Genomic DNA, 27,958 nt, shown 5'->3' with positions numbered 1-27,958 from the left:
CATGTGAATGTTTCATTCTACAAAAATTGTCTTTTTTTTTTTTTTTTTCTTGGTTGGTCCTGAATCAGGACAAAACCAAATATTGGACTTTTCTGGAGGATACAAATTATGTTTTCTGGCCAAGCTCAACTGGGAAGATTTTTCATCTCCCTCAATCTGCAAACGCAGCCCCCCTTAGTACCATAAACCCACATTTTCAGAACTCAGAGGACAGGGAGAATTATAAAGTGACTAAGCTATATATATAAAAATGTATCAATTTTAATGTCTAATATCTGGGACCTTCTATGGCTATATAGAATCATTAGAAAGCTGCTTTGAAACTCTTGTTGCTATCCTATAATGCGATTTCAGGCACTTTTGCAAGACTGAATATTACCTATTCTGGATCATTGAAATTTTGGAGGGAAAATTCACAAATGAGGGGGAAAAGAAGGAAACATTTTTGTGGTAGGTTGATATGGGGGGGGGAATAGTGGTTGTATGAAGCTTCTCAGTGGTTGTGCTGGTCCTATTAATTTTCAGTGGCAGTGCAAGAAATGACTTGAAGACTGCCAAAGTTTGGAGCCGATATAATGGATTTGTTCACTCCCCGCCCCCATACTTTCATAAAGGAGACGATAAATAAGGAAGTAACAAACGCTCAGGCACATGTTTCCATTTTGGGAAGTGTTTTATACCTTCCATCACAAACTCTTACCATCTTTCCCAATCACTTCTATTCTCTGTATTGAATCAGTTCATCTACCAGCTCTTCCTGTTCTCTATGCTAACACCACCCAAGTTATCCCTGCATATTATCATTTTACTCTGCCATGAAAACAAATCCTGCCCTTGCTGCCATCGATCACTTTCAACTCCTTCAATAGCAGCTTAGCTCAATTCCTCTCCATCAGTGTCCCTGTCATCAAATTAATTCAACCCTCCATTGTTAAGTCTTTCCTTGTTCTTGAATATGGCTGAATTATTTTGGCTGAAATTTCCCAAAAATTTCAGCCTGAGGCTGATGTCCAGAATCAAAAATTTCAGCCCACGCAGTTAGTATTTGGCAAAAATATAAGTAACTGAAAATGAGGATCAAATAATGGGAAGTGTCATGTAACTTTAATGGCTGGTGTTACCAGCCCTGCCTATAATAATTTCAGCAATCTAGTATGTAAAAATGGGGTGTCCTTTAATAAATCGTATTCTTGGTTTAAAGAGAGAGGAAGGGACCAGCTTATAGTTCCTTAGCATTAATCAGCGATGAAATTACATGGAACTTTGAATCTGAAGTTGAATCATAATCATGTTGTATCTCAGAAAAGAAAAATTTAATAACCATATTGTTCTGCTTTTATTGATCTGCTTCATTATGCAGACAGTTATGTTTTTTTTTAAAAGACAAAACCTAATTTCTTTCACTGCTATCTTTCTTTATAGAATGCCAAACATTTGTGCTTTGGGGGCAGTGCAGAATGTGTAACACCAGGTATTTCAGCAGTTTCAGTTGAGAGGTTTTATAAAGCTCCTTTGAGTCCCTAAAGAGATCGTCTCAGGTGGGATGGAGATGTGACTGCCAGCAGTTATGGTTCATGGAATCTGTATTTGAAACACATGGGAACACTAGGGATTCCCTGCGGAGATCTTGTCATGATACTGCTTGTGACCTTGCATCACTTTTTTTTTTTATTTCTTTGTGCTAGCTTTTTCTTAGAACTTGGGTGATCTTTTGTAAATTGAGAATAAACTTAGAAGCATTGATGCTGTGGATGTAAGAAAAAGAAAGTGAATGTAATGAATTGGTCTTTTGAAAATGGCAGGTGAAGGGCAAGAAGTGTAGTAGTGGTAATCATAATAAGAAAATGTTCTTCACAGGAATCCTCACAGTTGAATAGGCCATTGATTCATCTTGTCTCTGAGAGTGCAACGTGTCAAATATTTAAGAATATCTTCACTATACTTAATTGTGTAATAATATAAAGGGGAAATGATGTTTTGTCTCCAGCTGAGGATCAGTTTCTGCCCTTAAGCATTCGGAATGATGGCCCTGGTAATTTTATCCGAGCTAGTGTAACTGCAGATATACTGTGCTTATTCATATACATACCACTGTGCAGGTGCTCTGCAGGGACTTTTCTTCTAGGGTTTTGGGAACCAGAGCAAGATGTTACAGAAGATCTTCGGGGTGTGGGGTACCTTAGTCATGGATCCTGCAGATTCATGGGGTTGGAAAACCTTGTGTTCCCATTAGAAGGAATAATTTTGAAAGCATATGCCAATTTTAGTCTCTTCTTCAGTTTGTCCACAAGAGATAGAGGATCTAACCTTGTAAATATCTACGATGGAATTTATTTGCTAACTTGTTTGTGTAAATGTGATGGATGCTAATAATGTAGAATGGAAAAGAAGCCATAAACCTAATTATAATCAAGGAATATTTGAGTAACTAATTTACAGTTACATTTGTTCACTTCTAATTATTAGTCCCATGTCTTGTGGTGAATAGTTCACTGGTCTGTGTCATGTGATTCTTTAACTGTCCTGTCCTGTCCTGTTCTAGAGACATGGATTTCAGTTTTCTTGTAATGCTTTGTAGGAAGAAATTATTTAAAATATGGAAAACTAGAGAAAAGAGAATCTAACAATTGCACTAAACAGTCACACTAATAGGAATCTACATATCAGTATTTGAGTTGAATGCTCATAGAGGAGCCAAAGTTTAGATGCACTAGAAGAACATCTCTTTTCCAATTTTGTGAAGGGGTCTCAGCTACTGTTGTGTAAAAGTGATTCTCAGTGTGACTCTCTCTCCATTTTTTGAGTTCAGATTTATAATGAGTAATTATATAAGCTTATGTGCACTGTTTAGATTTCAAATCATGCCAAATTATGTAAAAAGCAGCAAGAGGGTTCTTTTCACAGTTGGAGTCACTTCAGTAGTTTCTTCTTAGCATCTTGTTGATGCTATTTTCAGCCTCAAACACTGCTTAAAGAAAGGCAGAGAGAGAGACACAGACATCCAGACAAGCAACTTCAAGAGCTTCAAAGAACTGCTGATGCATGTTGAACATGTCAGGATAATGTTCTCAGTTCAGATGTTTACTACACATACTACTGTCCTTACCTTAGAAACCCTGGAGCCCTCTTGAGAGACCCCAGAAAAATCTATAAAACTCCAATGTTATGTTGCAGGATTTTAAACTGTCATTTCTTTTTTAAAATATATTTTTATTGCCATTAATACAGGCAAACTTTAATTTTTTCAAAATGTTAAGGCAAATAATATGAAAAAAGACTTTATTATTTGTATTATGGTAACATGGAGAGACCCCAGTCAGGATGGGAGCTGTGTTGTGCTAGGTGCTGTTTGTGTATGTTTATAGGTGGACATGAACCTTGCCCTGAAGAGCTTAGCATTGGTGATATACTGATGTGTTTTAATATAAACCCATGCAGCAATGCACCGTGAGAGTGCATGTGCAAATTGTCTTAGAACCTATGAAGCTGATTAAATTTTAGCTAACAAAACCAAAAGTTTCTTATTGTAGGTTTCCTGGTCTGCCTATTTGAGACATTTCCTGTGCATTTAAATTCATAATCCTAACACACTAATACAGTGTTTTGCATTTGTTATAAATACACCACAGATTTAAATGCACACACATTTATGTACATCTACCTAGCCATCTGCATACAGAAAAGTCTAGATAAGGCACAATATGGCATATAATAATTGTAGTTAAAAAGTGTCCTCACTGAAGTGCTCCTGGTGATTCACAAATAAGTTAAAATACAATCCTATTGAAATAATTAAGCAAACAACATTTGGTGTCATTAACAATGAAAAGGGGGTGTGGAGGGGAGACTGATCTGAATGTAATAAAAATTAACACTGCTTTTCAGAGAGATTTTCAGTTTTAAAGCAGTGAGGACAGGGCTGAGGTAGAAATCCAGAAGGAGCAAATTCCACAATCTAGGTGCTGCGCTATCTCAAAAGTTTGATCACTTGCCGACCTTGTGTTCCATGTGGGAACCTTACAAGGTGGGTGTTGTCAGTGTGCCGGTCCTGCCAGGATGAGGCTTATGAAGAAGGTCTTGAATATGGTCAGGTGCCGGTGCTGATTGCTCTTCATTTAGCTGTGAGGCTCAGCAGGGATCTTTGAGGCTTGCTAGTCACGTGCCCTCCCCATTCCATAAGGACACACATCCCTCCTGTTAAAGAGGAGGATAAAGGGCAAATCAGTGAGAACATGCAGAGCTTCAAGAGAAGCCTGCTCCTTCTGTTGGATTTTCTCTGGAAGGGAAACACTGGGTCTCGTGGTCTGTGTTTGGACAGATCCAAGTTTGGTTCCCTAGTTTCCTAGGCTGGCAGGCCTGATAATGGTGGGTTGGAACAGTTTTTATAGTGGGGGTGGTGAAAGCCATTGAACAAAATTGTAAATTTTGTGTATTATGTATATTAAGGAAACTACTTCAAGTTAGGGGGTGCTACTGCACCCCTAGTCCCTGCCTTAATCCTTGGTGGAGGAGAACGCAACTCTTGCTTTTCTCTAGCTGTCCCATGACTGATGCACAGAGCAACACTGATTGGCTCCTGAAGGAGCTGTGTCCAACTCTCTCCTTTGAGTGTTTTTGATAGTAGCAAATGGTGGAGGCAAAGAGTTTTATACAAGAATCAACCTGTCGGGTGGGAGGTGGCAGTGGTACAGCTCAACCGTATATAGCAAACTATAAAACAATGAAGGGAAAGAAATGTGGGCAGGGACACTGGGGCAATTCCTCTAAGCATATAAATAGTGTCAAATGATCTTTAATGTCCATGCAGAGCAGAGAATGCTTCAGTGTTAACGTCTCATCTGAAGGGCCCTCACAGAAAAAAGTGTGTGGAGCTCAGATTCTCTAACTTGAAGAAAGAAGCGATTAATTGATCCTATCAGAATTTAAACCTCTGGTTCCAGGAACTCCTTGTATTTCACACCTGATATTTAGATCATTAGGCATTAGTACTATTCTCAGGTTGGTATTTTGTGTCTGTTTATTTTTGCCATTTATTAAAAACATACTGGTTTGTTTAGGTAAATATCATGTTTTAGGGGGGCTGTTTAATTTTATTGTTATTATTTTAAATTGAAAGGCCCCCTCTCTCCTTTTGTTCCAGTACAAACCCTGGTGTCTAATGGCATACGGGATGGTGGCCTGCTGGTTTCTATTAGGAATCAATGGCTTGGCAGTGATTTTGCTACATATAGCCATTTCATTTTCCGTGGCTCAGTTTCAGACAGCCGTCCTGACATGGCTGTGCTCACTACTTTTGTTATCAACTTTGCGCGTACCAGCTGTGGAAGAAGCAAAGGTAATTTTTTTTTTTTAGCGTGATCAAAGTATGGTATTTATTTATCATGATCTTGGACAACATTTTATTGCAAAACCCTTATCAGCCAAATCACTTCTAGTTTTGCCTAGGCAGAGATGGGCACAAAAGAACTTTCTAGGTGCTAAGGTGCAGTAGGTGTTGGTACAGTCTTTGACTGTAGCATCTCATTTGGAAATGTTGTTAACCTTGCTGAGAACTCCCTCTAGTGGGCTGTCTCTCATATGTATTGTCATGGTGTGTTGTGGCCCTGAGTACTAAAAGATAACTAGATGCATAACAAGGTTGTTCTATAGAGTTTCATGTTGCTGTAAATTGAGAGGAGAACTATGAGGCAGATAGAAGAGCCTTGCTCTCCATTGCAACTTCCTTGTTCTCTTTTAAACAATAGATGAAATCACCGAATGCAATAAACTGTACTCTATGCTCAAACTTATCTGATTTACCCACTTTCTTTAAGCCCTGGCTATATTTTAATTAAAACTGCTGTCTGTGGATTTCAAAACCATTTATCTACAGCTCTGCTTGCTTTTATTATTGTCATCATTGTCTTCAAATTACCTTTTTATGATGCCTTTCCTCCCAAAGGATTCTAAAGAGCAGCTGAATTGATGAATGAAATGAGTGGTCTTACATATGAGGTTCTATTTCCACATGTTAAGTATCCTCACACCTTTTTGTCGACTGTCTAAATGGGCCATCTTGATTATCACTACAAAAGTTTTTTTCCTCCTGCTGATAATAGCTCATCTTAATTAATTAGCTTTTTACAGTTTGTATGGCAGATTCCACCTTTGTGTGTGTGTGTGTGTGTGTGTGTGTGTGTATATATTTTTTTCTTACTACATGTTCCATTCAGTGCATCCGATGAAGTGGGCTGTAACCCACAAAAGCTTATGCGCTAATAAATTTGTTAGTCTCTAAGGTGCCACAAGTACTCCTGTTTTTCTTGCAGATGAGGAGCATCTGGATTATTTAGTCCTGAGAGAATGTTAAAAGGCAACATAAGTGACGTACGTAAACTAGTCAAAGATTGTTATAAAATCAAGACTGAATAGCCTTTTTGAGATTGATGAACAAGCCAGAACTAAAGATCTTGCAATTAGGTGCAGGAGGAAACATATTAAAAAAAGAATTGGGGACCTTTTGCAGAGAGAGTGGTGAATAGGTGGAATGGGATTCTAGTTGAGATAGTAGACTCAAATAGTAAGACTTGAGCAAAAGTTGAATGACTATTTGGAATTTAATAAATTAAAGAGGTATTGTTCATTTTGGTGTTTCGAAGGAGCCAGGTGCCTTTTCAGGGAGTCGAGGGAATTTTTTCTGATCATGCTTTCCCTTTCAGATGCCATCCGACACCTGAAAAGGGCCCAAGACCTGCTTCTATACCTACATTGCATCAGTAGTTGACATAAAAAGTTAACATTTATAGTAGAGTGATTGTTTATACGTACACAACTCTTGATGTGCATTGCCCCATGTAGCAGAGATCGTAGTCTTTTGGGCAGCAGTGCCTGTTGACCAATGGCTGTGCCCCTCTCCCGAGGGCATGAAAGGACAGAGTAGGGCCATCTTCCTCTGTTCCTTCTAACTGCCCTTGGCTGAGAGATGAAGGAATTGCCAGTGTTCTTATTCCGCAGCCTAGTTTACCTAGTTTTTCTTGAAACTCCTGGATATGGTTAGTTGATAGCAGTAGTACTAGGGTTAGCTTTTCATAGGCTTTAAGTATTGTTTAGTTAGGTTTCATCTGGGTAACTTTTAAAATAATTTTCCATCTCTGTGGCTGAACAGAAATCTTTGTTTCAAATATTGCTCTTCATGCCACATGGCCATTCTCCTTCATGATGGCCATTCTAAAAGTTTGTTTTGTTTAGGTGAGGGTCCAAATGCTCTATTTGTTTTTCAAATAAGCGAGAGAAGCTCGCTTGAAGCTGTTCCCATTAGATAAATCTATGAGACTGGCCTCAGATTTGGGCATTCTGGACTTTGGAGCCGTCGTCTTCAAAAAATGCACTGGCACCTACAACCGCTTGGTTTTGTGCCTCTTCCACAGAGGCTCCTTCTCTGAAATTTTATCTGACAAGGGTAGCACACACCATCATTCTTCTGGGGAACATAAAAAGTGGCCACCTTCTCAGGCACCCTCTAAGAAAAGAAGACGGAAATCTTCTCACCAGGTCTCTGCTAATGGTAGTTCAAGGCATCAACATGGTCTTTTTTGACTCCCTAAAGCACACTAGTACACATCCTTTGGTATTGTTGAAGGAATAGTCCGTTGCAGGTACCCACACTGATACTGTGGTACCCTATAGTATACCTCATGATATGGATTTTTCTGCCACTCCCTCTTCCACAGTCTAATGGCTATAACTGAAATTCTTCCAGATATTTAGACTTCCTTTTAATCTGTTGCTCCTAGTTAGATCCCTTGCACAAACCCTAGACATTCCACTCTCTCTGATGTTTACACCCTTTGAATACTTTAATTGGTTTTGCCTGTATTCAGTTTTTATTCATGAGCTAGTTCCTCTAGACTCTTCATCATTTCTCAGAGTAGCAGCCGTGTTAGTCTGTATTCGCAAAAAGAAAAGGAGTACTTGTGGCACCTTAGAGACTAACAAATTTATTAGAGCATAAGCTTTCGTGAGCTACAGCTCACTTCATCGGATGCATCCGATGCTTATGCTCAAATAAATTTGTTAGTCTCTAAGGTGCCACAAGTACTCCTTTTCTTTTTTCATCGTTTCTGTTGCTCTTTTTTGAATTCCCTCAAATTTGTCAACATCTTTCTGATACTGAGACACCCAGAGCCGAATATGTTTGCATCACGTCCATCAGGAGGATGATTACGTATATTACCTACCTAACCCTTTGTGTAAGAAGCCTACAAATTTTTTTGCAATGTGTTTAAAAAAAAAACAAAACAAAAAACAACCCCCCCCAAAACCCCCCAAAATTAAAGGTGAACCCCCGCCTTCCACACCTCCAGTTGTTGGAGTTTTTGGATTTGAGGTCTAACTCAAAATTAGATTCAGCATGTCTGCTGCTTCTTGAAATATGGCATTATTCATGGGAAATAATGGGGGTTATCCCTTGTCATGCTTATTGGTGTTATGTGCATAAAGCCTTTTGCATCAAGATGAAATTATATGCCTTAATGTATAAAGGTTATTTTGATGGAACATAATATATGATAAACAAGTGCTTCACTAATGCTCTCTACTTCAAGAGAGATGTATTTGCTCTAATTCAAAATGCAGGTTTTTGTTTCATATCCCAGAGTTGCTTAGTCAAGCTTGGCAGTTTCTCTTTAATGACTGTGGGTTTCTGAATTGGAAAATGAAGCCTATTGCTCTAACAGTTGGATTTGTGCCAAAATAATGGTCGCTAACCATCCTTTAACTGACTGGCATAGACTGTTTTTGCTATCTTCATCCTCTGCTTCCTTTCACGGGCTTATGGATTTTAAAGAAACTGTTCTTCGCTTGTGAATAGATTTATTTGTTCCATCATCCTCTCTCCAAAAGACACTTTTACTAGGACTGACCAACTCATTTCTCTTTGGTTCCAATGCATGGTGCAGTAGGACAGGATCTTATCAAATGGGGGATGGGGTGGAGGGCTATCAAATCCACTAAAATATAGATGTTACAATCCAAACACAGTTCACTGACGTGGGTATTCACCAAGTCTGTTAATTACATTGAGAATTTCCTGCCCTTGGCCTCTATACATAGCTCACCTTTGTGTCTCCCCTTCCCCAGTGCAGGAGAACGAAAGGAGCAGGAAGCTGCTGCCACTGAGCCACCTTCCTGCTGCTCCACTGGCCCATGCAGGCTGCAGCATTCTCGTTCTAGACAGGCAGGGAGCAGCCTCTGTCTGCAGGAGCCAGCAAGCCCTGCAGCGGCCTCTGTTGGGGCGGCCGGAACTGCAGTCTTGTCATAACTACTGAGGCTACCAGCAGTATCATCTAGCAGCTTCAGCCTCAGCTTTTGCTCAGCCTGAAACCCTGATATGCCAAGGAAATAAGTGTAAATAGTGCCTCCCCACTATGTGCTGGTGCCTCCCCAGGGAGGCGCACGCCATAGTTTGAGAGTCTATATTAACTGCCCTTTATTGATGATGACCTAAGATCTAGTGGAGTACCAGCAAGAATGTTGATTGTTTGATATCAAAATCCTATCATGTTATAAATGTAGCTGTCGCACCATTCTCTGTTTTGTTTTGCAGAGAGGGTGGTACGACACTGAAAATGAGTACTACTTGCTGCTCTTCACCCTGACTGTTCACTGCCTCTACTATACTAGTTTCAGCCTTGAATACTGCTGGCATGGCTCTGCCCAGAAGAGGTACTACTCATTTTTTTGGATGCTGGCCTACATGTTCTACTATCCTGTGTTCCACAATGGACCCATTATGACCTTCAATGAATTTACTAAGCAGGTAACAGCACTTTCAAGCTGATACAGCTCTTGGTTTTTGATATATCTGGTGTGGACTGAGGGCTAAATCCTCTGAGGTGCTGTGCACTTCCTGCAAGGTTCCCAGCACCCTAACATATTACCTTTAATGTGGGGGTTGACAGCACTGGGTACTTTGATAAATTGGCCAGAATGGGTTCTGAAAGAAGGAAGACAAAAGCGTGAAAATTATTTGGGGGTCTTGAGCTAAAACTACATATTATTAAACATCCCCTGAACTTCAGAAGATTTTCATTCTGGATCCAGACTTTGAAGCTCAGGCCTATATCTTGAAAATAATATCTGAAAAGCTGCTAAACAAATTGGTGACCTCTTTCCAGCTGCCAGATGTATGTATTCAAGCTGTATTAAATTAAAATGGGAAAGAGATGGGGGGGGGAGAGCAGATTCTTTCATCTTTTGAGAGGTGATGTCGTTAATTAGATGAATATTTTGGATAGGCAGAGCATAAAATTCCCTTTAATCCATTACTTCAGATGATTCTTTTGATAATGTATTTTAAAATGCTCCTTGCAGACGAGTCTGAGTTAAAAGTTTCATTTACAGTTACCTACTTGAGAAAAAATTCTCATTGATGAGATTTTCAAACACACTAACATTAAGAATATTTTCTATCTTCATCTTCCCCTTTTTAGTATGGCTTGAAGTACATTGCATGCGGGAAAGAGGGGAGCACTGAGAACACAAGCTTAGGTATTACCTGGTTATACATCAACCATAGAATAATATTGAATTCACAAAAAACTAGTGGTTAAAAACTGAGTAACTATTTCATTGATTGAGTGACAGATTGAAGGAAAATATACAAATAGGTCTAAAAATCTAGGGATCGGGGTAAAGAGGGGCTGATTTAAACTCAGAGCCTTAATTTTCCACATATATTTTTTTTATTTATCTTCTCCATTAGACTGTGAAGGCTTGGAGGTACAAATATCTTAGTTCCTTTCTGAAATAGATATAAATTTTTTTTCAATCAACTAGATACCTTAGAAAACCCACAGTGGGAATGTAGTAGTTTTCATTCATGCATTTGGTGATTTCAGTGCCCAGTGTCCATAACTGAGTCTAATATATGATTTTCTCCTTCCTGGATGTTGTAAGGGACTTCTAGTTCCATGTGGGCTTTAGAAAAACAAAGTAATTTAGTTGCTTTAAACAATACATCTGTCACTGAATTTGACAACATCAAGGTATACAACAATGACATAGAGACAGGTCAGTTTTGAGCAAGTCAGTGAAGGAACTTTTGACAATCGTTACTAGATATCTTTCTGTTGTGGGTATTACAGGCAATACGCCTTATTCAAATAAAAAATTACCAGAAAATGAATAAATTGCTCTTTATCACTTTCAGTTTTTCTTGCATGACAACAGATCCATCTATGCCTGTTGTGTTTCTAACATGCCCATCATCATAGTATCTAAGTGCTGAACAAAAATACAGCCCTACTGTCTTCCATACAAAGATGGGAATTCCGACATTCCAATATTGTTGTTTTCCTGAACACCGGATACCAATGTAAGAGATATTTTGATGCTTGGACTCAGTTCAGGCTTGTGCACTAAACAAAGCCAAGTTGAAAGTCAGCTAGAAAATTACACATGAATAAGAATGAAAGAATTTTCAGTATTAGTCCCCAGAAAATTTGTGATTCTTATCCTTATCCTGAACCAGGTGTTTAAGTTTTGTAAAGCCAAAATTACAGGAAATTCTTGGAGGTACCAGATTTGGAGGTCTTAAGATAGAGAACATTCTTAATGTAGTGTGTTTTCTGGGCACTCTACCATATGTAATATATGAAAAATAATAAGAAAAGGTAAACCCTTCCCACCATCCCACACAGGTGCAGTGGAAACAGAAATTATAGGGTCATCATGTGTATATGAGTGATAAAATCTTTCTTCAGCTGTTTGCAAATCGTTCATTTTGTTGCATTGAATATGTCGTAGCTGGCAGTTGATGAGTATTCATTGGACCACATTTTCCCCTGACGCTGGTTTGAAAGCCACTGATAAATAGTTTAAACATCTATTTCCAAACTTTTGACAGCTGAGACCCCCTTTAAAAAAAATGAAACCAATCATGTGCCTGAAACACTGCCATGTGTTGTTAAAGGTTATCTCATCTTAATTTATACATCTCCTAGGCTCGTCTTTTATGCCTCGCCCCCCCCCCCCCCAGGGGACTCTGCCGTAATTCTTCATGAAAAGATTCTTTCTCTCCTTTCTTATGCTTTGGTGAGCAATGAAATAACTAACAATGTTGCCATGTAAATGATCATGACTGGGATATGAGTTACTATCCATTCAAATAGATGGCACAGTTTAAACCTCAGAACTGGTGTTTCAGGTGCTCTACAAATTCATGCAGATGTCTCTGCGTTGGTTACACTTGTTTCACAGTTTGAAGCTTTTCTTTGAAACCATAACAGGTAAAGACTAATTTTTAGTTAAAATGAAAGCTGAGACTCTGGAGAAAAATTGAGCATCCAGTTTGGCTAATCATTTACACCTCTCACTTTGAGAAATGCAGGACATTGCTACCCAGACTTGGATAGTGCAAGAATAGTAACAGGACAGAGACTTTCACCTCTAGGCAACCACTTCAGATAAACGCCTAGATTGGTAGTAAGCAAAAGTCATTAGTTGGCTCTGTAGTGTCCTGTGACTCTCTGATAGCTTACATGAAATGAGTGGATGACCTCAGTCCAGTTCTCTGAATGGCTAGGAGCCCACACCACAGAAATCTGCACCACTTGGCATCCTAGTTAAGTCTCAGTAGAAATGGCGTGAAGGCAGTATTACTCTCACAGCCTGGCAATACCAAGTCACATTGGTGATGTGGCCTGGGTGAGCTTGCCCGTTTGCTACGTGTGTGCATGCTACGTGTCTGATCTCCTGAGAGGCATAGACTTCAGGTTTCAGTGCCATCAATCAGCCACCTTTAATAAAGACTATATTTGTTGAAACCACTGCAAATGAACATTTCTACCCGACACACTTGGTGTGTAGGTGTACTGTGAGGGACTGATAATTTCAAGGTACAAGGCATGTGCAGTAGTAGCACAGACATACCAGCTGGTCGCTAAATACAGCAATGAGATATGCTTTGCAGTTTAAAATTTTATAAAAGTCAGGGTACTTGCAGTGTATGGGGATTGCATCAATGCAAAGCCAACTTGTGACACACAACTGTGACGCTGAACAGAGGCAAGAACATGGTCTAGCATAGTTATAGTTCTGAATCCCTAATTGCTGTGCATCTCAAAGGAAGACAAGATAATAAAATAGCCTCCACCACCAATAGAGCAGATGGAACCTCAAGGCAGCATGTACCCTCAGAAAACTAATCTAGTCCGGTGTGGAATGATTAACGCTTGGTTTGAAAGAAAATACTAGGGACTGCCTCTGTTCTGGTAACTCCATAACTGTAAGCAACGTGCATGGATCTGTCCAAGTGAGTGCCATTGTAACCAGCTGGACATTACTCCAACGCTTTACTTAGGGATGTGGTTAACTTTTGGTGACTGGCTTGTGTTACTGATAGTCTTTCTCTCTCTCCATCCTCCTCCACCTGGCTAAAATGAATTTAATCACATTAGAGTGAACTTGGGCAGGCTCAGTGACAGGAAGAGAGATGCTTGTCACCTGGTGCAGTGGAGAAAAAGATTCCCTTTCTAAAGAGAGACATGATGAAAATACAGTTAACAAAAGTAGAGTACGCTACACTTTTAAGAATCAGTAAAAGTGAACTAAATTTGGGGTATGTCTACAGCAAAATCTGTACATGGGCTAGCCAGCTTAAGCTAGCTTGAATCCAGCTAGTGCAGGTAATGATAGCAGTGAAGACAGTGCTGCACAACCTTCAGAGCAGGCTAGCGAGAAAAGAATGTACCCAAAGTCCATGCTAGCCTTGTACTACCCACACTGAAGCCCATACTATGGTGTCTTCGCTGCTATTGTTGTTTGCGCTAGTTGGGTTCAAGCTAGTATGGGTAGGCTAGCCTGTTCTCAGCTTTGTTTTCTTTTCTGTGGGTATGTCTGACATTTGGACACTCATTTTCCATTAGAATGAATAGGAATCAGGTGTCCAGTTCCCCTTTGTGGGTTTGAATAGAAAAATGAACACACACACTGATACTGAATTGAACTGTGACTGACAGAAGTGCCAGAGGAATTAAAGGGGCCGAGTCAAGTGATTTTTCAGTACTTTGAAGAAACTTGGTCTCTTCAAAGTACTCACTGCCAGTGAGATGTCATTAAGGGAGATGAGTCAGAAGAGCAATAGCATCTGGAAAGCTCATTGAAAGATGTAACAAGTTATCAAGTAATTTTTTAGACTTCACTAAGAACAAGGCAATCAATTGTGCATCTACAAAGCCCTTTTCAGGAGAAGAACAAAACTGGTGGGGAGAAAATTCAAATGAATATGATGTTTACCTTTTAATGTTAGCTTTGATGAAGACTGAGGAAATATTTCCTTATTATATATCACTTTATAGCTCCAAAAGCATGCTAATCACTTCAAAGAAAACAGAGCAGACACTGTCCTTGCCACAAACACACCTAAATTTTAGGCATGAGACAATGAGTCGGGGAGAGACAAACAGTAGAGGAGGATGCTGGTTACTGCAATATGATTGCATTTGAAGTATGCATATGCATATCTTGGTGGTTCTGCAAGATTTGATTTTTAAACAAAAACTAAAAAGGAAGGTAAGGTTATTAAATAATTAATATTATTGACTCCCTTGTAGGTGTTGCAGAAGAAGTGCATTTGTTGGAGTGACTTAAATGAGGAGAGGGTAGTGACTTGGCAGAATATAGAGAGGAGTCTGAATGATAATTAATTAGCAATTTTCAGTAGCTCTGTCCAGGTTCATGAGGTATAAACTATGTTTATTGCTGTTATCATAAAAAAGAAGGAGAATTGCAGAAACTCTTTATCACTCTTGGGAGTGAAAAGAATGTTGTTGTTTAACATGCTGGAGAATGGAGTTGCAGAAAATGAAAAATAGCAAAACTATTCTATGGCAGAGAGCTTTCAGTAATAATGCTTTTACTTTGTTTTAATTGCTTTGCAAAAATGGGATAGTTTGACCTTTTATTAATAGTAGTCTGCATCTGGCAGCTGTGCCACAGCACCAGCCAAGATCGCTTAATCAAGGCTGTCCCTCTACCTGTGGGGAAGGTTGGCATGAACTCCACTATCCCTGGAATGGACAGTCAATTGTGACCAGACATCGTCATTACTAACAAGGTACAGAAGAGGATCCTCATGGTGGATGTCACAGTTCCTTTTGAGAACAGGACCGTGGCCGCCTGTGATCCCCAAGCTCAAAAAAGGAGAAATATGCCACCGGATGATGCGCTGAATGCTGGGGGTTATGAGGTTCAAATATATGCACTGATCGTTGGAGCCATGGGCACAAGGGATCCCAGTAAAGAGTGCGAGAATGTGGAATCGGTCAGTGCTATTCCTGGCTGATGTGGTGACTCATGGTGTTGGCCATCAGGTGGTCAAGGGACATTTATTTAGAATATGTCACCAGACAACGGCAATACTAGGAAAAATGAGACAGAGTGCCAATGAGAAGTGAAAACAGGAAAGTAGCTGAAATATTTTTTTAATAGATCGTATTTATTTAGGGATAACTTACCCTAAATTCTCAATTACTGAGGGGCAATTTATATTTATTGTTACATTTATTTATTTTTCACAAGTTATTTCTAGTATAACTTTCCATGGATACTGATATTTAAACTGTACTGTTAAATTTGTTACCCTAATTTGGGATATTGTAGATTATGTATTATGTGCATTTTATGACTTTTTATACCAAACTTGTTATCTTTGGATAATTTAAGCATTCTGCCCAGGTGAATAGAAACTTTTTTATTAATCCGTGCTGTAGATAACTTTAACATAAGCTTTAATAAAATGTTTAATTTTTGTATTACAACTGTGCCTAGAAGCCCCAACCAATAATTATAGGCCCTTTTATGCCAGGCACTGTACAAACACGTGCAAAGACATGGCAGTTTCAGTAGGTCAAAAATGCCAACCAGCCTCTACAAATTCACCTGCAGAATTTGTGGGTGTTATGTACGCAAATACATGCAGCCCATATTAGAACCTAACTTCCCAATTTGTACATGTAAACGCCCATATTTGCATACGTTTGTGGAGGCCAGTTGAAACCTTGATCCTTCCACCCAAAATTTCAGAGGGTCTGTCTTTTATACAGTATTCAAAATATTCATGTGCAAACCTGATTTAGGTGTGTAAATGTGTGTTGGCTTCTGTTAGTAGCTTTCTGCATGCACAAACAGATGCATGTGAAAATTTAACAGGCTCACAAAAGGGAGGCATTTGAAAATTAAAGTTCAACATCTGTAGTGTTCTTTGGTTTACATGCTGTATTGTGTGTGACTCTGGAAGGCAATGCTGGTTTCCTACTAAACAGTAGATTATATTCTAACCTACTTCAGGCAGAAGGTGGAATGAGACTTAGTATATGAATGTGTTTAATATAGTTAACATCCTAGAATTTGGTGGGCATCCTGGGAAACATGCCAACTACAAAATTTAAATCTTTCCCCATATGACTTAAACTTGTGAGACTGGCACTTGCTCAGCAGATCACCATAGGTCTTGCTGACCGTGGCAATGTTACAGGAGTAAAGCATTTAGTGCGACAAATTGTTTTTGAGCAATAAATCCAGTGTATTAGATACAAACAGGAGAGTTTCAACATCACACACTTACTTTTTCTCTTCCCCTTTCTTGTTTTCAACAAATATTTATCACTACCACAGCCACTATGTGAAAAATGTTTTTACTTCCCTTTGGCTTTTCCCAGCATCTAAGGATAGCGATAAATACAGGATGATTATAATTTGTCTCTCACATCTGGACTCTCTTAAGGTTATATGCCTGGGAACAACTAATAGTGTTTGTCTCTTTCTCTAGTAGTTGCTGCTTCGGAGGCTGTAGTAGCCTCTGAGGCTCCTGCCTGCCTGCTATGTGTACCCCTTGGTCAGTTTCAGCAAATAGCCTTCTCTGCCCTTCTGCTGCAGAGCCACACTTGTTCTCTTGGTTCAGGGCCCTTCCCCTGACGCTGGTTTGGAGTGCATGTGAGCATGTATGTGTGCACGGATGCATGTGTACAGGGGGATCCACCAACAATCACAGCAGGCTTTGCAGTTGGAAGAAGTAGCATCAGCATCCAAGAGCAACATCATGGGTAAACTATGGAGAGATGGAGTTTACATTTAAATAGTGCGTCCAGAACTTAAAATTCTTTCTGAATGTGGGGTGTGTGTGTGTGTGTAAGTATACGTGTACATAATATATTACATGAATTATACACACAATGCATTTAATGTACACTAACTCCTCACTTAGTTGTAGTTATGTTCCTGAATAATGCGACTTTAAGTGAAGTGATGTTAAGCGAATCCAGTTTTCCCCATAAGAATGAATGTAAATGTGGGGGGTGGGGGTTAGGTTCCAGGGAAATTGTTTTTTTACCGTACAGTACAGTACTATCGTTGGGAGGGTCCCCTGCCTTACCCCACACAGGCACAGCCCACTGGCACTGGAGACAATGAGGCAGACAAGGAGGCTGAAGGTGCTGTAGACTAGGAGAAGCATGTTGCGCAGCAGTACCGGCAGCTTCCCCTCCTCTGCAAGCACCAGGGGCGGGGGGCTCAACCCTCGGCCTGCCCTCTCCACCCCTTCCCCCAAGCCCTCACCCTTAACCCACCTCTTCTTCCCCCCCCCTTTACTCTGCATGCCGCGTCCTCGCTCTCCCTCCCCCCCCAGAACGCTGCAAGCCAGCTGATTGCTGCGTGCAGGAGGCGGTGGGAGATGGGGGAAGGTGCTGATCCACACGGTCTGCTGGCAGGTGGAAGGTGCTGTGCAGGGGTGGGGGGCATAGGGGAGCTGATGGGGGGGGGGGGGCTGCCAGCTATGGACAAAGCAGGCAGCCAAACGATGTTATAGCAAAGCATTGCACAACTTTAAATGGAGCGTGTTTTGTAATTGAACAGGAACATAAGATCAAAACAACGTTAAGCAAGAGGATGTTAATAGGGAAGTTACTGTATACGTAATATAAAATATATATGAATGCTTGTATGAATCACTTGATAGTTTAAATGCAGCCACCTCTGGCATATACCATGATTGTTCTTTGACAATGCCTGACCCTATTACACAGCATATTAAAGCATACCTTAGTCTCTAAGGACAGAGTCAGGAGCTCATAGAGTTTAGGGTCTCTGAGCCTATTTCCAAAGCTCATTGAAGTCAGTTGAGAGACTCCCATTATCTTTGGTGGGCTTTGAGTCACGCTTTTTGTGGGAGATCACCTTGAATGAAAACCTACATTTTTATTACTAGCTGTCCTCAGGCATTGAAAAATCTACTTTAAGAGCCCTGCCTAGTTTTCTTATTAAAATATTTTTTCCTTTAAAATAGATGACCTAGTAGGTTATTTCTTCCTCTACAAAGGCTATTTAACTAAATGCTTCAAAATTAGTTAATACTTTTTTATGAGAACAACAAAATGTTGTAAGCTATTCAAAACCTACTCCTAAAGGTGAACTGAAAGAAACTAAGGAGAAAAGTAAACTTCTTGTCTCTTAATTTGCTTTTTTTTAGTAGCTCTGCCTGTCAGAATTTTTAAATTCCAGGGTTTTTGTACGAGTTTGAAGGTAAAGTGCTTTCTTTGGAAAAAAATTAACCCAACAGATGTTAAAGGGGAATAGATTAATTGAAGATATTGTAGCTCTGTTTATCTCCCTGGAGTGACTTCTGTTATCTTGTATCAGTGAGGAAATTCTATAACATGGTTACACTTGTGTGGTTAAAAATACATACAGGTTTGTTTTGAGGCTGTTCTCCAGGTCCTTCTGCTTGCTGTGGGGTTCTTGCGCTTTACGCCCAAGCATATGATGCTGGTCACTGTTAGAGATGGGATACTGCATTAGATGGAACTTGGGACGGATCCAGTCTGCCAGTTCCTACATTCCTGTGTTCCCATGTGTGAAGAGACACTAAAATGAGGGACGTCAGTGGTAGATACATGCTGAGAGAAACATCAAGTTTTCTTTTCATGGGTCTTTGAAAAGCTTGTGTTTATTTGTTAGCAGATACTTTTTGCTGGATCAGGTACTTAGGGTATAATTCTCAGAGGTTGTATAATTATAAAGGTTTTATTAAAATGGACTTGTATTCTTCCAAGTGTGGCAGCCCTCTAGAAATTAGAGGATTATAATTAAATCAGGCCCTCCTTGAGCAACTTCAAATACAATGACATTCATAGATACTAAGGTCAGAAGGGACCATTATGATCATCTAGTCCGACTTCCTGCACAACGCAGGCCACAGAATCTCACCCACCCACTCCTGCAAAAAACCTCTCACTATGTCTGAGCGATTGAAGTCCTCAATCGTGGTTTAAAGACTTCAGGGAGCAGACAATCCTCCAGCAAGTGACCCATGCCCCATGCTGCAGAGGAAGGCGAAAAACCTCCAGGGCCTCTTCCAATCTGCCCTGGAGGAAAATTCCTTCCCGACCCCAAATATGGCGATCAGCTAAACCCCGAGCATATGGGCAAGATTCACCAGCCAGATACTACAGAAAATTCTTTGCTGGGTAACTCAGATCCCATCCCATCTAACATCCCATCACAGGCCATTAAGCCTATTTACCATGAATATTTAAAGATCAGTTAATTACCAAAATCATGTTACCCCATCATACCATCTCCTCCATAAACTTACCGAGTTTAATCTTAAAGCCAGATAGATCTTCTGCCCCCACTGCTTCCCTTGGAAGGCTATTCCAAAAGTTCACTCCTCTGATGGTTGGAAACCTTCGTCTAATTTCAAGTCTAAACTTCCCAATGACCAGTTTATATCCATTTGTTCTTGTGTCCACATTGGTACTGAGCTTAAATAATTCCTCTCCCTCTCCTGTATTTATCCCTCTGATATATTTATAGAGAGCAATCATATCTCCCTTCAACCTTCTTTTAGCATTCAACATATTTGGTGTCCCCAGGCTCAGAATTTGTCTGGCAGTGGGGTGACAGGATATCTGAATTGATAATATGGGGGTGTAGGGTGATGTATCTCCTACCTTTGTTGGGATACATAGATACCCCTGCAGGACTGAACCATATGGAGCATCCATTAAAGCAAATCACAAATGTTTCAGGGAGCTGCATCGTGGAATAGATACAAGACTTGTAGCACTGTCAAAGTATGCTGCATGTATGGTGGCAACGCACCATGCACTTGAATTGGGATGGCTAATGTGGAAGCTCTGAGCTATTGTGGCTTGAAGTGGCAGAAGTACAAGTCTGTAGTGTAGACAGGATATAGAAGGGAAGTGTCCCTTTTCTCCATTTGAACGCATGTGGGAAGATCCTCAGCAGACAAAAATGGAACTGAATGCTTGTCAGTACTGCTTCTAGTCCTGTGGGAGTGACTGAAAACATGTTGTGCGTATCACTCAAATTCTCTTCTCACTGTTTCCATTAACTTGATTAGTTACTGAGACTTGTTTTGAAGCGTTAAATAGAGAATTCCCCAAACACCACACTGAAAATAGTGCTCTTGATCATGCAGATAAATAAAAAGAAATTAAATTTTAAAAATTTGCATCAAAAAGTCTATTTGAATGAAATGTCTGGTCATTTGTACACAATGTAACTTACTTTGATTTCCTCTTGTAGATGAAGAGACCAGAAGCCTGCAATTTGAAGAGTAACCTTTGCATTTTACTGCTGGGCATAGTTCGCATTTTCTTTTGGTGGTGGTTGGCAGAGCTGATGATTCATCTCATGTATATACATGCCATATACAGTAGTTCTTCACATCTGGAAGCAGTGTCCTACTGGACTTTAGGTCAGTGTAAATATTACTTACTTTGAATATACTTGTTAATTACTTATTCGTTACCTAATCAGTGCGCAAAAAATGTTTTATAGACACATAAGGCCAGAGTTTGTTTCCCCTAAAAAATTATAATTAAGACCATTTGAATATTTTGGATAGAAAGCTGGCTAGATTGTTGAGCTTAACGGGTAGTGATCAACAGCTTGAGTTCTAGTTGGCAGCTGGTATCAAGCGGAGTGCCCCAGTGGTCAGTTCTGGAGCCAGTTTTCTTCAACATCTTTATTAATGAGCTGGAGGATGGTGTAGATTGCACCCTCAGAAAGTTCGTGGATGACACTAAGCGGGGGGGGGGAGGGAGGTAGATATGCTGGAGGGTAGGGATAGGGTCCAGAGTGACCTAGACAAATTGGAGGATTGGGCCAAAAGAAATCTGAGGTTCAAGTGCAAAGTCCTGCACTTAGGACAGAGGAATCCCATGCATCGCTACAGGCTGGGGACTGACTGGCTAAGCAGCAGTTCTGCAGAAAAGGACCTGGGAATTACAGTGGATGAGAAGCTGGATATGAGTCAGCAGTGTGCCCTTGTTGCCAAGAAGGCTAACGGCATATTGAGCTGCATCAATAGGAGCATTGCCAGCAGATCGAGGGAAGTGATTATTCCCCTTGATTCAGCACTGGTGAGGCCACATCTGGAGTGTTGTATCCAGTTTTGGGGCCCCCACTAAAGAAAAGATGTGGACAAATTGGAGACAGTCCAGTGGAGGGTAACGAAAATGATCAGGGGGCTGGGGCACATGGCTTATGAGGAGAGGCTGAGGGAACTGGGGTTATTTAGTCTGCAGAAAAGAAGAGTGAGGGGGGATTTGAGAGCAGCCTTCAACTACCTGAAGGGGGGTTCCAAAGAGGATGAAGCTTAGCTGTTCTCAGTGGTGGCAGATGACAGAACAAGGAGCAATGGTCTCAAGTTGTAGTGTGGGAGGTCTTGGTTGGATATTAGGAAACACTATTTCACTAGTAGGGTGGTGAAGCACTGGAATGGGTTGCCTACACAGATGGTGCAATCTCCATCCTTAGAGGTTTTTAAGGCCTGGCTTGACAAAGCCCTGGCTGGGATGATTTAGTTGGTGTTGGTCCTGCTTTGAGAAGAAGGTTGGACTAGATGACTTCCTGAGGTCTCTTCCAACCCTAAACTTCTATGATTCTGTGATTTTCAAATTCAAAAGTTAAAACAAATTGAAAAAATGTAGTTGAAATTTTCACCTTGTTTTAATGCCAACTGCAGAGCTGATTGTAATTATTTGAAGTTTTGAGGAGAAAAAGGAAAAACATAGTGAGAAATTTTTCACAATTCTTCCTTCCCACCCTGTTTTTCCCCTTCCAATCTGTTTTACTGATCTAAAAAGACAAAATAGATCAAAAGGATAGAGCAGGGGTTGGCAACCTTTCAGAAGTGGTGTGCCGAGTCTTCATTTATTCACTCTTAATTTAAGGTTTCACGTGCCAGTAATACATTTTAACCTTTTTAGAGGGTCTCTTTCTATAAGTCTTTAATTATGTAACTAAATTGTTGTTGTATGTGAGGTAAATAAGGTTTTTAAAATGTTTAAGAAGCTTCATTTAAAATTAAATTAAAATGTAGAGCCTCCCGGACCGGTGGCCAGGACCCGGGCAGTGTGAGTGCCACTGAAAATCAGCTCACGGGCCGCCTGTGGCATGTGTACCATAGGTTGCCTACCCCTGGGTTAGAGCAAGGGATTCCGGAAGAAAACAAGGTGGCAGGAAGGCAATGATCTAGGTATATACTGTTTAGTTCATGATGATCACCATCATTGTGTATGTATGTGTGAGAGACAGATGTTTAGTATTTTAAAATAACTTTTCCCCTAGCTCTTTTTCAGTTTCTTGTTCGTTCTTTTTGGTGGCTGAATGATAATTTAATTATGGATGCTTAAATCTTATAATGAGTGCAGTATAAAGATGTTGATGGTGGTAGTCACTGTAGTCACATTCAAGCTGTAGTTACATACATTCACAGATGCTAAGATCTTCTGTTGCTCTTTGATGTATACCATTGGGGAACCTCCCCCTCCCCAAACTCTTTGGCTCAGTAAAGCCAGACGTATTGCTTACTGAAGCAAAGGAGATGCCTCTCACTACCTCAGCTAGTTAGGTGAACCTGCTGTAAGTACATAAGGGAAGATCTATATCTGTCCAGCAGAGTACGGTGGTACACAAGACCATTAATTAAGTACAGTCCTATAGCTTATTTTTGATCATCTGTGATCTGTGCTATACAGGAGGTCAGACTAGATCAGTGGTCTCCAACCTTTTAACACCCCAAATCACTTTTTGAATCTAAGGGCAACCCAGGATCTACCTCGCTCCTTCCCCAAAGCCCCTCCCACTCCACCACCATCCCCCCATCACTCGCTCTCCCCCACCCTCACTCACTTTGACTGGGCTGGAGAAGGGGCTTGGGATTCGGGAGGGCGTGTGGGCTCTGGGCTGGGGCCAAGGGGCTCACAGTGTGGGAGGGGACTCGGGGCTGAGCCTAGGGCAGGGGGTTGGGGTACAGGAGGGGGTGAGGGGTGCAAGCTCTAGGAGGGAGTTTGGGTGCAGGAGGGGGCTCTGGGCTGGGGCAGAGTGTTGGGGTGCTGGTGGGGGTACAGGGTGGTGTCTCTGGGAGGGGGTACCGGGTGCTGGCTCTGGGAGGGGGCTCAGGAATGGGGGTTTGCACTTGCCTCCAGGGGCTCCCGGTTGGCAGCGCAGCGAGGCTAAGGCAACCCCACACAGCTCCCGGAAGGGGCCAACGTGCCCCTGGGGGACACGTGGTTCCGCGCGCTGTCCCTTTCTGCAAGCACCACCCTTGCAGCTCTTCCGGCCAATGGGAGCTGCAGGGGTGGTGCTTGCAGGCAGGAGCAGTGCACTGAGGGAGACCTCTGTAAACCCCCCCCCCCCCCCCCCCGGCCGTGGTGCTGTGCTGGCTGCTTCCAGAGCGGCATGGGGATGGGGTAGGCAGGGAGTTTTGCCTTAGCCTCAGCCACACTAAACTCCCTGAGATCGCAATTGACTGGAAGGTCCTCTAGGATTGACCAGTCGATTGCAGTTGACCGGTTGGTGACCACTGGACTGGATGATCACAATGGTCCCTTCTGATCTTGGAATCTCTGAACCTATGAACAGAAATTCAGCCCAGCAGATGATGTCAGTCTTTAACAGTCCTGGGCCAATAGATGGAATCTGTATTCACAGGGAGCAAGCTGTGTTCCCTCCAGTGGAGGGCAGTGGTACATGTCCTCTCAAAGCTAGTTTGGTGTAGGTGACAGAAAGATAAGAGGTTTTCCTCCAAGCTTTTTTCCCCTCTCCTAACTCCATCAGCATTTGTAAAGGAGATTCTGAATTAGCATTTTCTGTTCCAAACGAGTTCTTCAGTCAATTAAATCCAGTAGCTGCTGAAGTCCTCTATATACAGAGGGTAAAAGCTTTGCAGTGTTAAGTGATGGAACATGTTAAACGCTGACCAATTAATGGATGCAAGACTTCAAGTTTAAGGGACAGCTATTCAAGAAGTGTGTGTGTGTGTGTGTGTGTGTGTGTGTGTGTGTATTATCAACAGCATTAAAACGGTAAATAAAAAATTACTATTTGAGGAGCAACTTAGGATGCTGATACATTCATTTGATGCAATCAGTATCACATTCCAATAACTAAAACTCATTTAGAGCTGGTGATTAGTAAATGCATAAAATATAAGTTCAGGTGATGAGAGTCTATTTCAAAGCAAGTCTGTACTGTAAAATTTCCCTAGTCTGATTAAAATATGATAATCTGAACTTAAATAATAGCCCTTTGGAGAGCCTATTTTTAGAAGAGGTGTGATTAATGGGGGATGGTATACTCCGACAGAGGGATTACAAGCAACAGTGTAGTTAATGAAGATGGGTAGTTAAACATTAGGGTTCAGTTAAGTTTTCACGGTGATGAAAAAATGTGACATTTTTACCAGTACATTCAAGTGCTTTAATTCTGTCCAGTTCTGACAGTCTGAGGCTATTTGTTTATCACTATAATTGTGCTTCATCTCTCATTAAAGTCAAATCACATTAACAGATTTAAGACACAGGAAATTTTAGGCTTAAATTGTGTCCTTGTAAATAGTATTTAGTAGATCTGTTTTCCTCTGATCCTTTCTTAGTTATACAAAGCTTTACATACCCTTTAATGTTCCTTGTACAGACCCAAATGATACCTTTATCTCAGATTCCATAGTATTGAAACTGCATACATGAAAGAGGGACTGAGGAAATTGACTGATACTAAAGCAGTGGTTTTCAACCTTTTTTCATTTGTGGACCCCTAAAAAATTTTGAATGGAGGTACGGATCCCTTTGGGACCACAAGTTGAAAACCACTGTACTAAAGGATTAACCACATGGGATATTAAGGTTCTTGTGCCACTGTTTTCTTTTGTGTCCCATTTTTGATTAATATCCATTTAGCTCTTGGCAGATTGAAAGCTGTGTGTATCATCTTGTGTATATTAGGTGTTGCATCACTGCCCCCAGTAACTTGTAAACTTCATAGTGAAGTGTGACGTAGTATTGCAATAATCTGTAATTAGGTCATGTAATGGAAATATCGTAGAACTCGTGAATGTTACAATTGCCCTTCCAATTTTTCTTGAATATTTTGGAGTGCTATACAATGAAACCCGTCAAGATGGACAAAAGCAGCAGCTTAAAACTTGAGCAAAGAGTAACTCAGTAAATCTTGAGGACACTTTGCCATGGTCAAAAGCATGCGTAAGAGGAGCACAAATCAGAATAGCTTTTTGGACATGAAAAGGTTCAGTATAATGTCCCTGTAAGGTACAGCTTTAAGCATATAAAATGGTTATATAGTAACAGCGTTAATTTAAAAAATATGAACAATTTTCTGCTGTGTCACAGATGTACTGTAAATGATGCACAGTAGTTCGGGATTTTTTAAAATGAAAGCTAACGAAGGAGCAGCACAGGAATGTTAACATTACCTAGAGTACATTGTCCATTATTCACTGTCTCTTCCTCCCTCACACATTCATAGAACTAAGAAATAAAATGGCGCCGAGGGCAAGCGGGTATCCATCATCAAGATAAATATTTTCTCCTTTGTAGCAGGAAACTAGCCAAGTGAGTTTCTCTAAGCAAGAGTTTCTCTAAGTAATGCACAGAAAGGTACGTGACTGTTCTAGATACCTGCACACTGATAGTATATTATGAAGCCCAAAGCTAAAGGTTCAAATGCCATCCAACACCCAAGAAGCGTTTCCGCTTCAGTGTTAATGAATTTATTGAAAAGTGCTTTTGCTTTTAAAATCTGCTGATTTGTTGGCTGAGTCCTCATGTATGACTCAATCAGGTATGTGCTTAGGTGGAAACTTCAGCCGATCTTATTTCTCCTCTCTCATTGCTCTTGGTTATAAATCCGTGTCACATATAATCCGCTGTATTACTGTCACATTACATCTTCCTGGAATTAAGTCACCTCATTCCTTCTTGATTCACTTGCAGCTCCACAGTCTTAGCCATTTCTCTCCCCTCTCATACCTGTCTTCATGAAAGCCAACACTGACCTCATCTCTTCATAAGCTGAGCTAACCTAACCTGTCTATGTTGTTATGTCTACGTTGCAAAAAAAAAAAAAAATGAAGTTCATCAGCAAGTCTCTGGCTTGCTGGGCTCATATTACAGCGGTTAAAAAATAGCAGTGTAAATGTTCAGACTCAGGCTGGAGCCAAGACTCTGAAACCAGAGGAGCAGAGCCCTGTGCGGATACAGAATTTATGTCTGTGGATATAAAGTGGATATCCATGGAGCTGCAGGGCTCTACCAGAAACTGCTGCGGTGAAAGCAGCAGCATGTTGGGTTGCCAGTCACAGGACCCAGCGCCCTGCATGGGCTGCTCCTCCGGCCTGGCTGTATAACTCCCAGCTCTGCCCTCTGGGGTGGGCATCAAGCTGACCGGCAGCTGCCCCAGGTTGCACTAGTGTATGCAAGCAGCTCGCATGCTCCCGAACAGGATACTCAGACTGCTGCGTGGAAGGGACTCCTGTCCAGGAGAATGTGAGCTGCTTGCACACACTAGTGCGACTGGGGACAGCCGCCTGTGAGCCAGCTGCCCAGTGGGTGGGGCTGGCAGTGAGACAGCCACGCCGGAGGAGCTGCCCCTGCGGGGTGTTGGCTCCTGTGACTGTTGGCCCGACCATGCTGCTGTTTTTGCCACTGTGGTTCCTGGTAGAGCCCTGTAGCTCCGTGGATAGCCGGATCTGTGGATATACATTTTGTATCCATGCAGGACTCTACCGGTGAAGGGGGTGGGTCTCAGAGACCAAGGCCAAAGGTCTATGTTACTATTTTTATCCCCATTGCACGAGCTCCATGAGCCCAAGTTTGTTGATCTAGGGTCTGAGGATCACTGCTGCGAGTTGTTTTTTGCAGGGTAGACACACCCTCTATGGGATTTCTAGAATATTAATCATTAGAAGATCTAAGGGTTTCAAACAGTGTTGTAGCCTTGCTTGACCTTTCACTTGCTAGATATCTTCCAGTTTCCAGCCTCTCTTTCCTCCGCAAGGTACTGGACAAAATAGTCTTTTATGTCTATGACCCAATTTTTCCAGCTCATCTCCCTAAAATGTGAGCATAGCCAATAGAAAGGAGCATAAACTACAGCAGTCAATATGTAAGAAGGGAATTAGCAGGGCTGCGATGGAATTTGAAGGGGATTAAACCAAGTAACAATAAATACTTGAAGTATATCAGACACAGGAAGCTGGCAAGAGAGTCTACAAGAGGATATAGCAAAAATAGTGGAAAGGTCAAAAATGGGTGTCAAGAATGTTTACAGGGATGGAAGAACTTACAGGGATGCAGAGAGAGAGAGAGAGGAAAACATTGGAAGAGTTTACTTTACTTTAGAGAAGAGATGAATAAGAAGTGACATGATGAAGTTATACAAAAATAATGAAAGCTTCAGAAAAGGTATTTTCCCTTTCTTATAATGTAAGTATAAGGGATCATTGAAACTGAAAGGCAGCAAATTTATAAATGGAAAAAAGTTTTTCACACAATGCACGATTAGCCTGTGGAGCTCATTGCCACAAGATATCATAAAGGCCAAGAGCTTAGCAAGATTTTTTTAAAAAGATAGGACATTTTTATGACTAATTAGA

General features: G+C 41.0%; 1 protein-coding gene across 10 annotated transcripts in view; it reads left to right on the top strand.

The window, feature by feature from the left end:
• The window catches only part of HHAT (hedgehog acyltransferase), a 311,133-nt gene that overhangs the window by 21,677 nt on the left and 261,498 nt on the right, over positions 1 to 27,958 (top strand). For 9 of the 10 annotated variants that reach the window (XM_038397621.2, XM_038397617.2, XM_043511803.1 and 6 more), the window contains 3 exons: positions 5,141 to 5,335; positions 9,584 to 9,796; positions 20,584 to 20,755. In XM_038397621.2, the coding sequence (XP_038253549.1) occupies positions 5,141 to 5,335; positions 9,584 to 9,796; positions 20,584 to 20,755 (580 nt within the window). Of the gene's footprint in view, positions 1 to 341; positions 451 to 5,140; positions 5,336 to 9,583; positions 9,797 to 20,583; positions 20,756 to 27,958 lie in introns of those variants that run through there. The other variant, XM_043511806.1, reaches the window with a different exon arrangement.

The sequence above is a fragment of the Dermochelys coriacea genome, chromosome 3, assembly GCF_009764565.3.
Source record: "Dermochelys coriacea isolate rDerCor1 chromosome 3, rDerCor1.pri.v4, whole genome shotgun sequence".
NCBI lineage: Eukaryota > Metazoa > Chordata > Testudines > Dermochelyidae > Dermochelys > Dermochelys coriacea.
The sequence above is the reverse complement of the archived record's forward strand: the minus strand, read 5'-3'. Positions and strand labels throughout refer to the sequence as shown.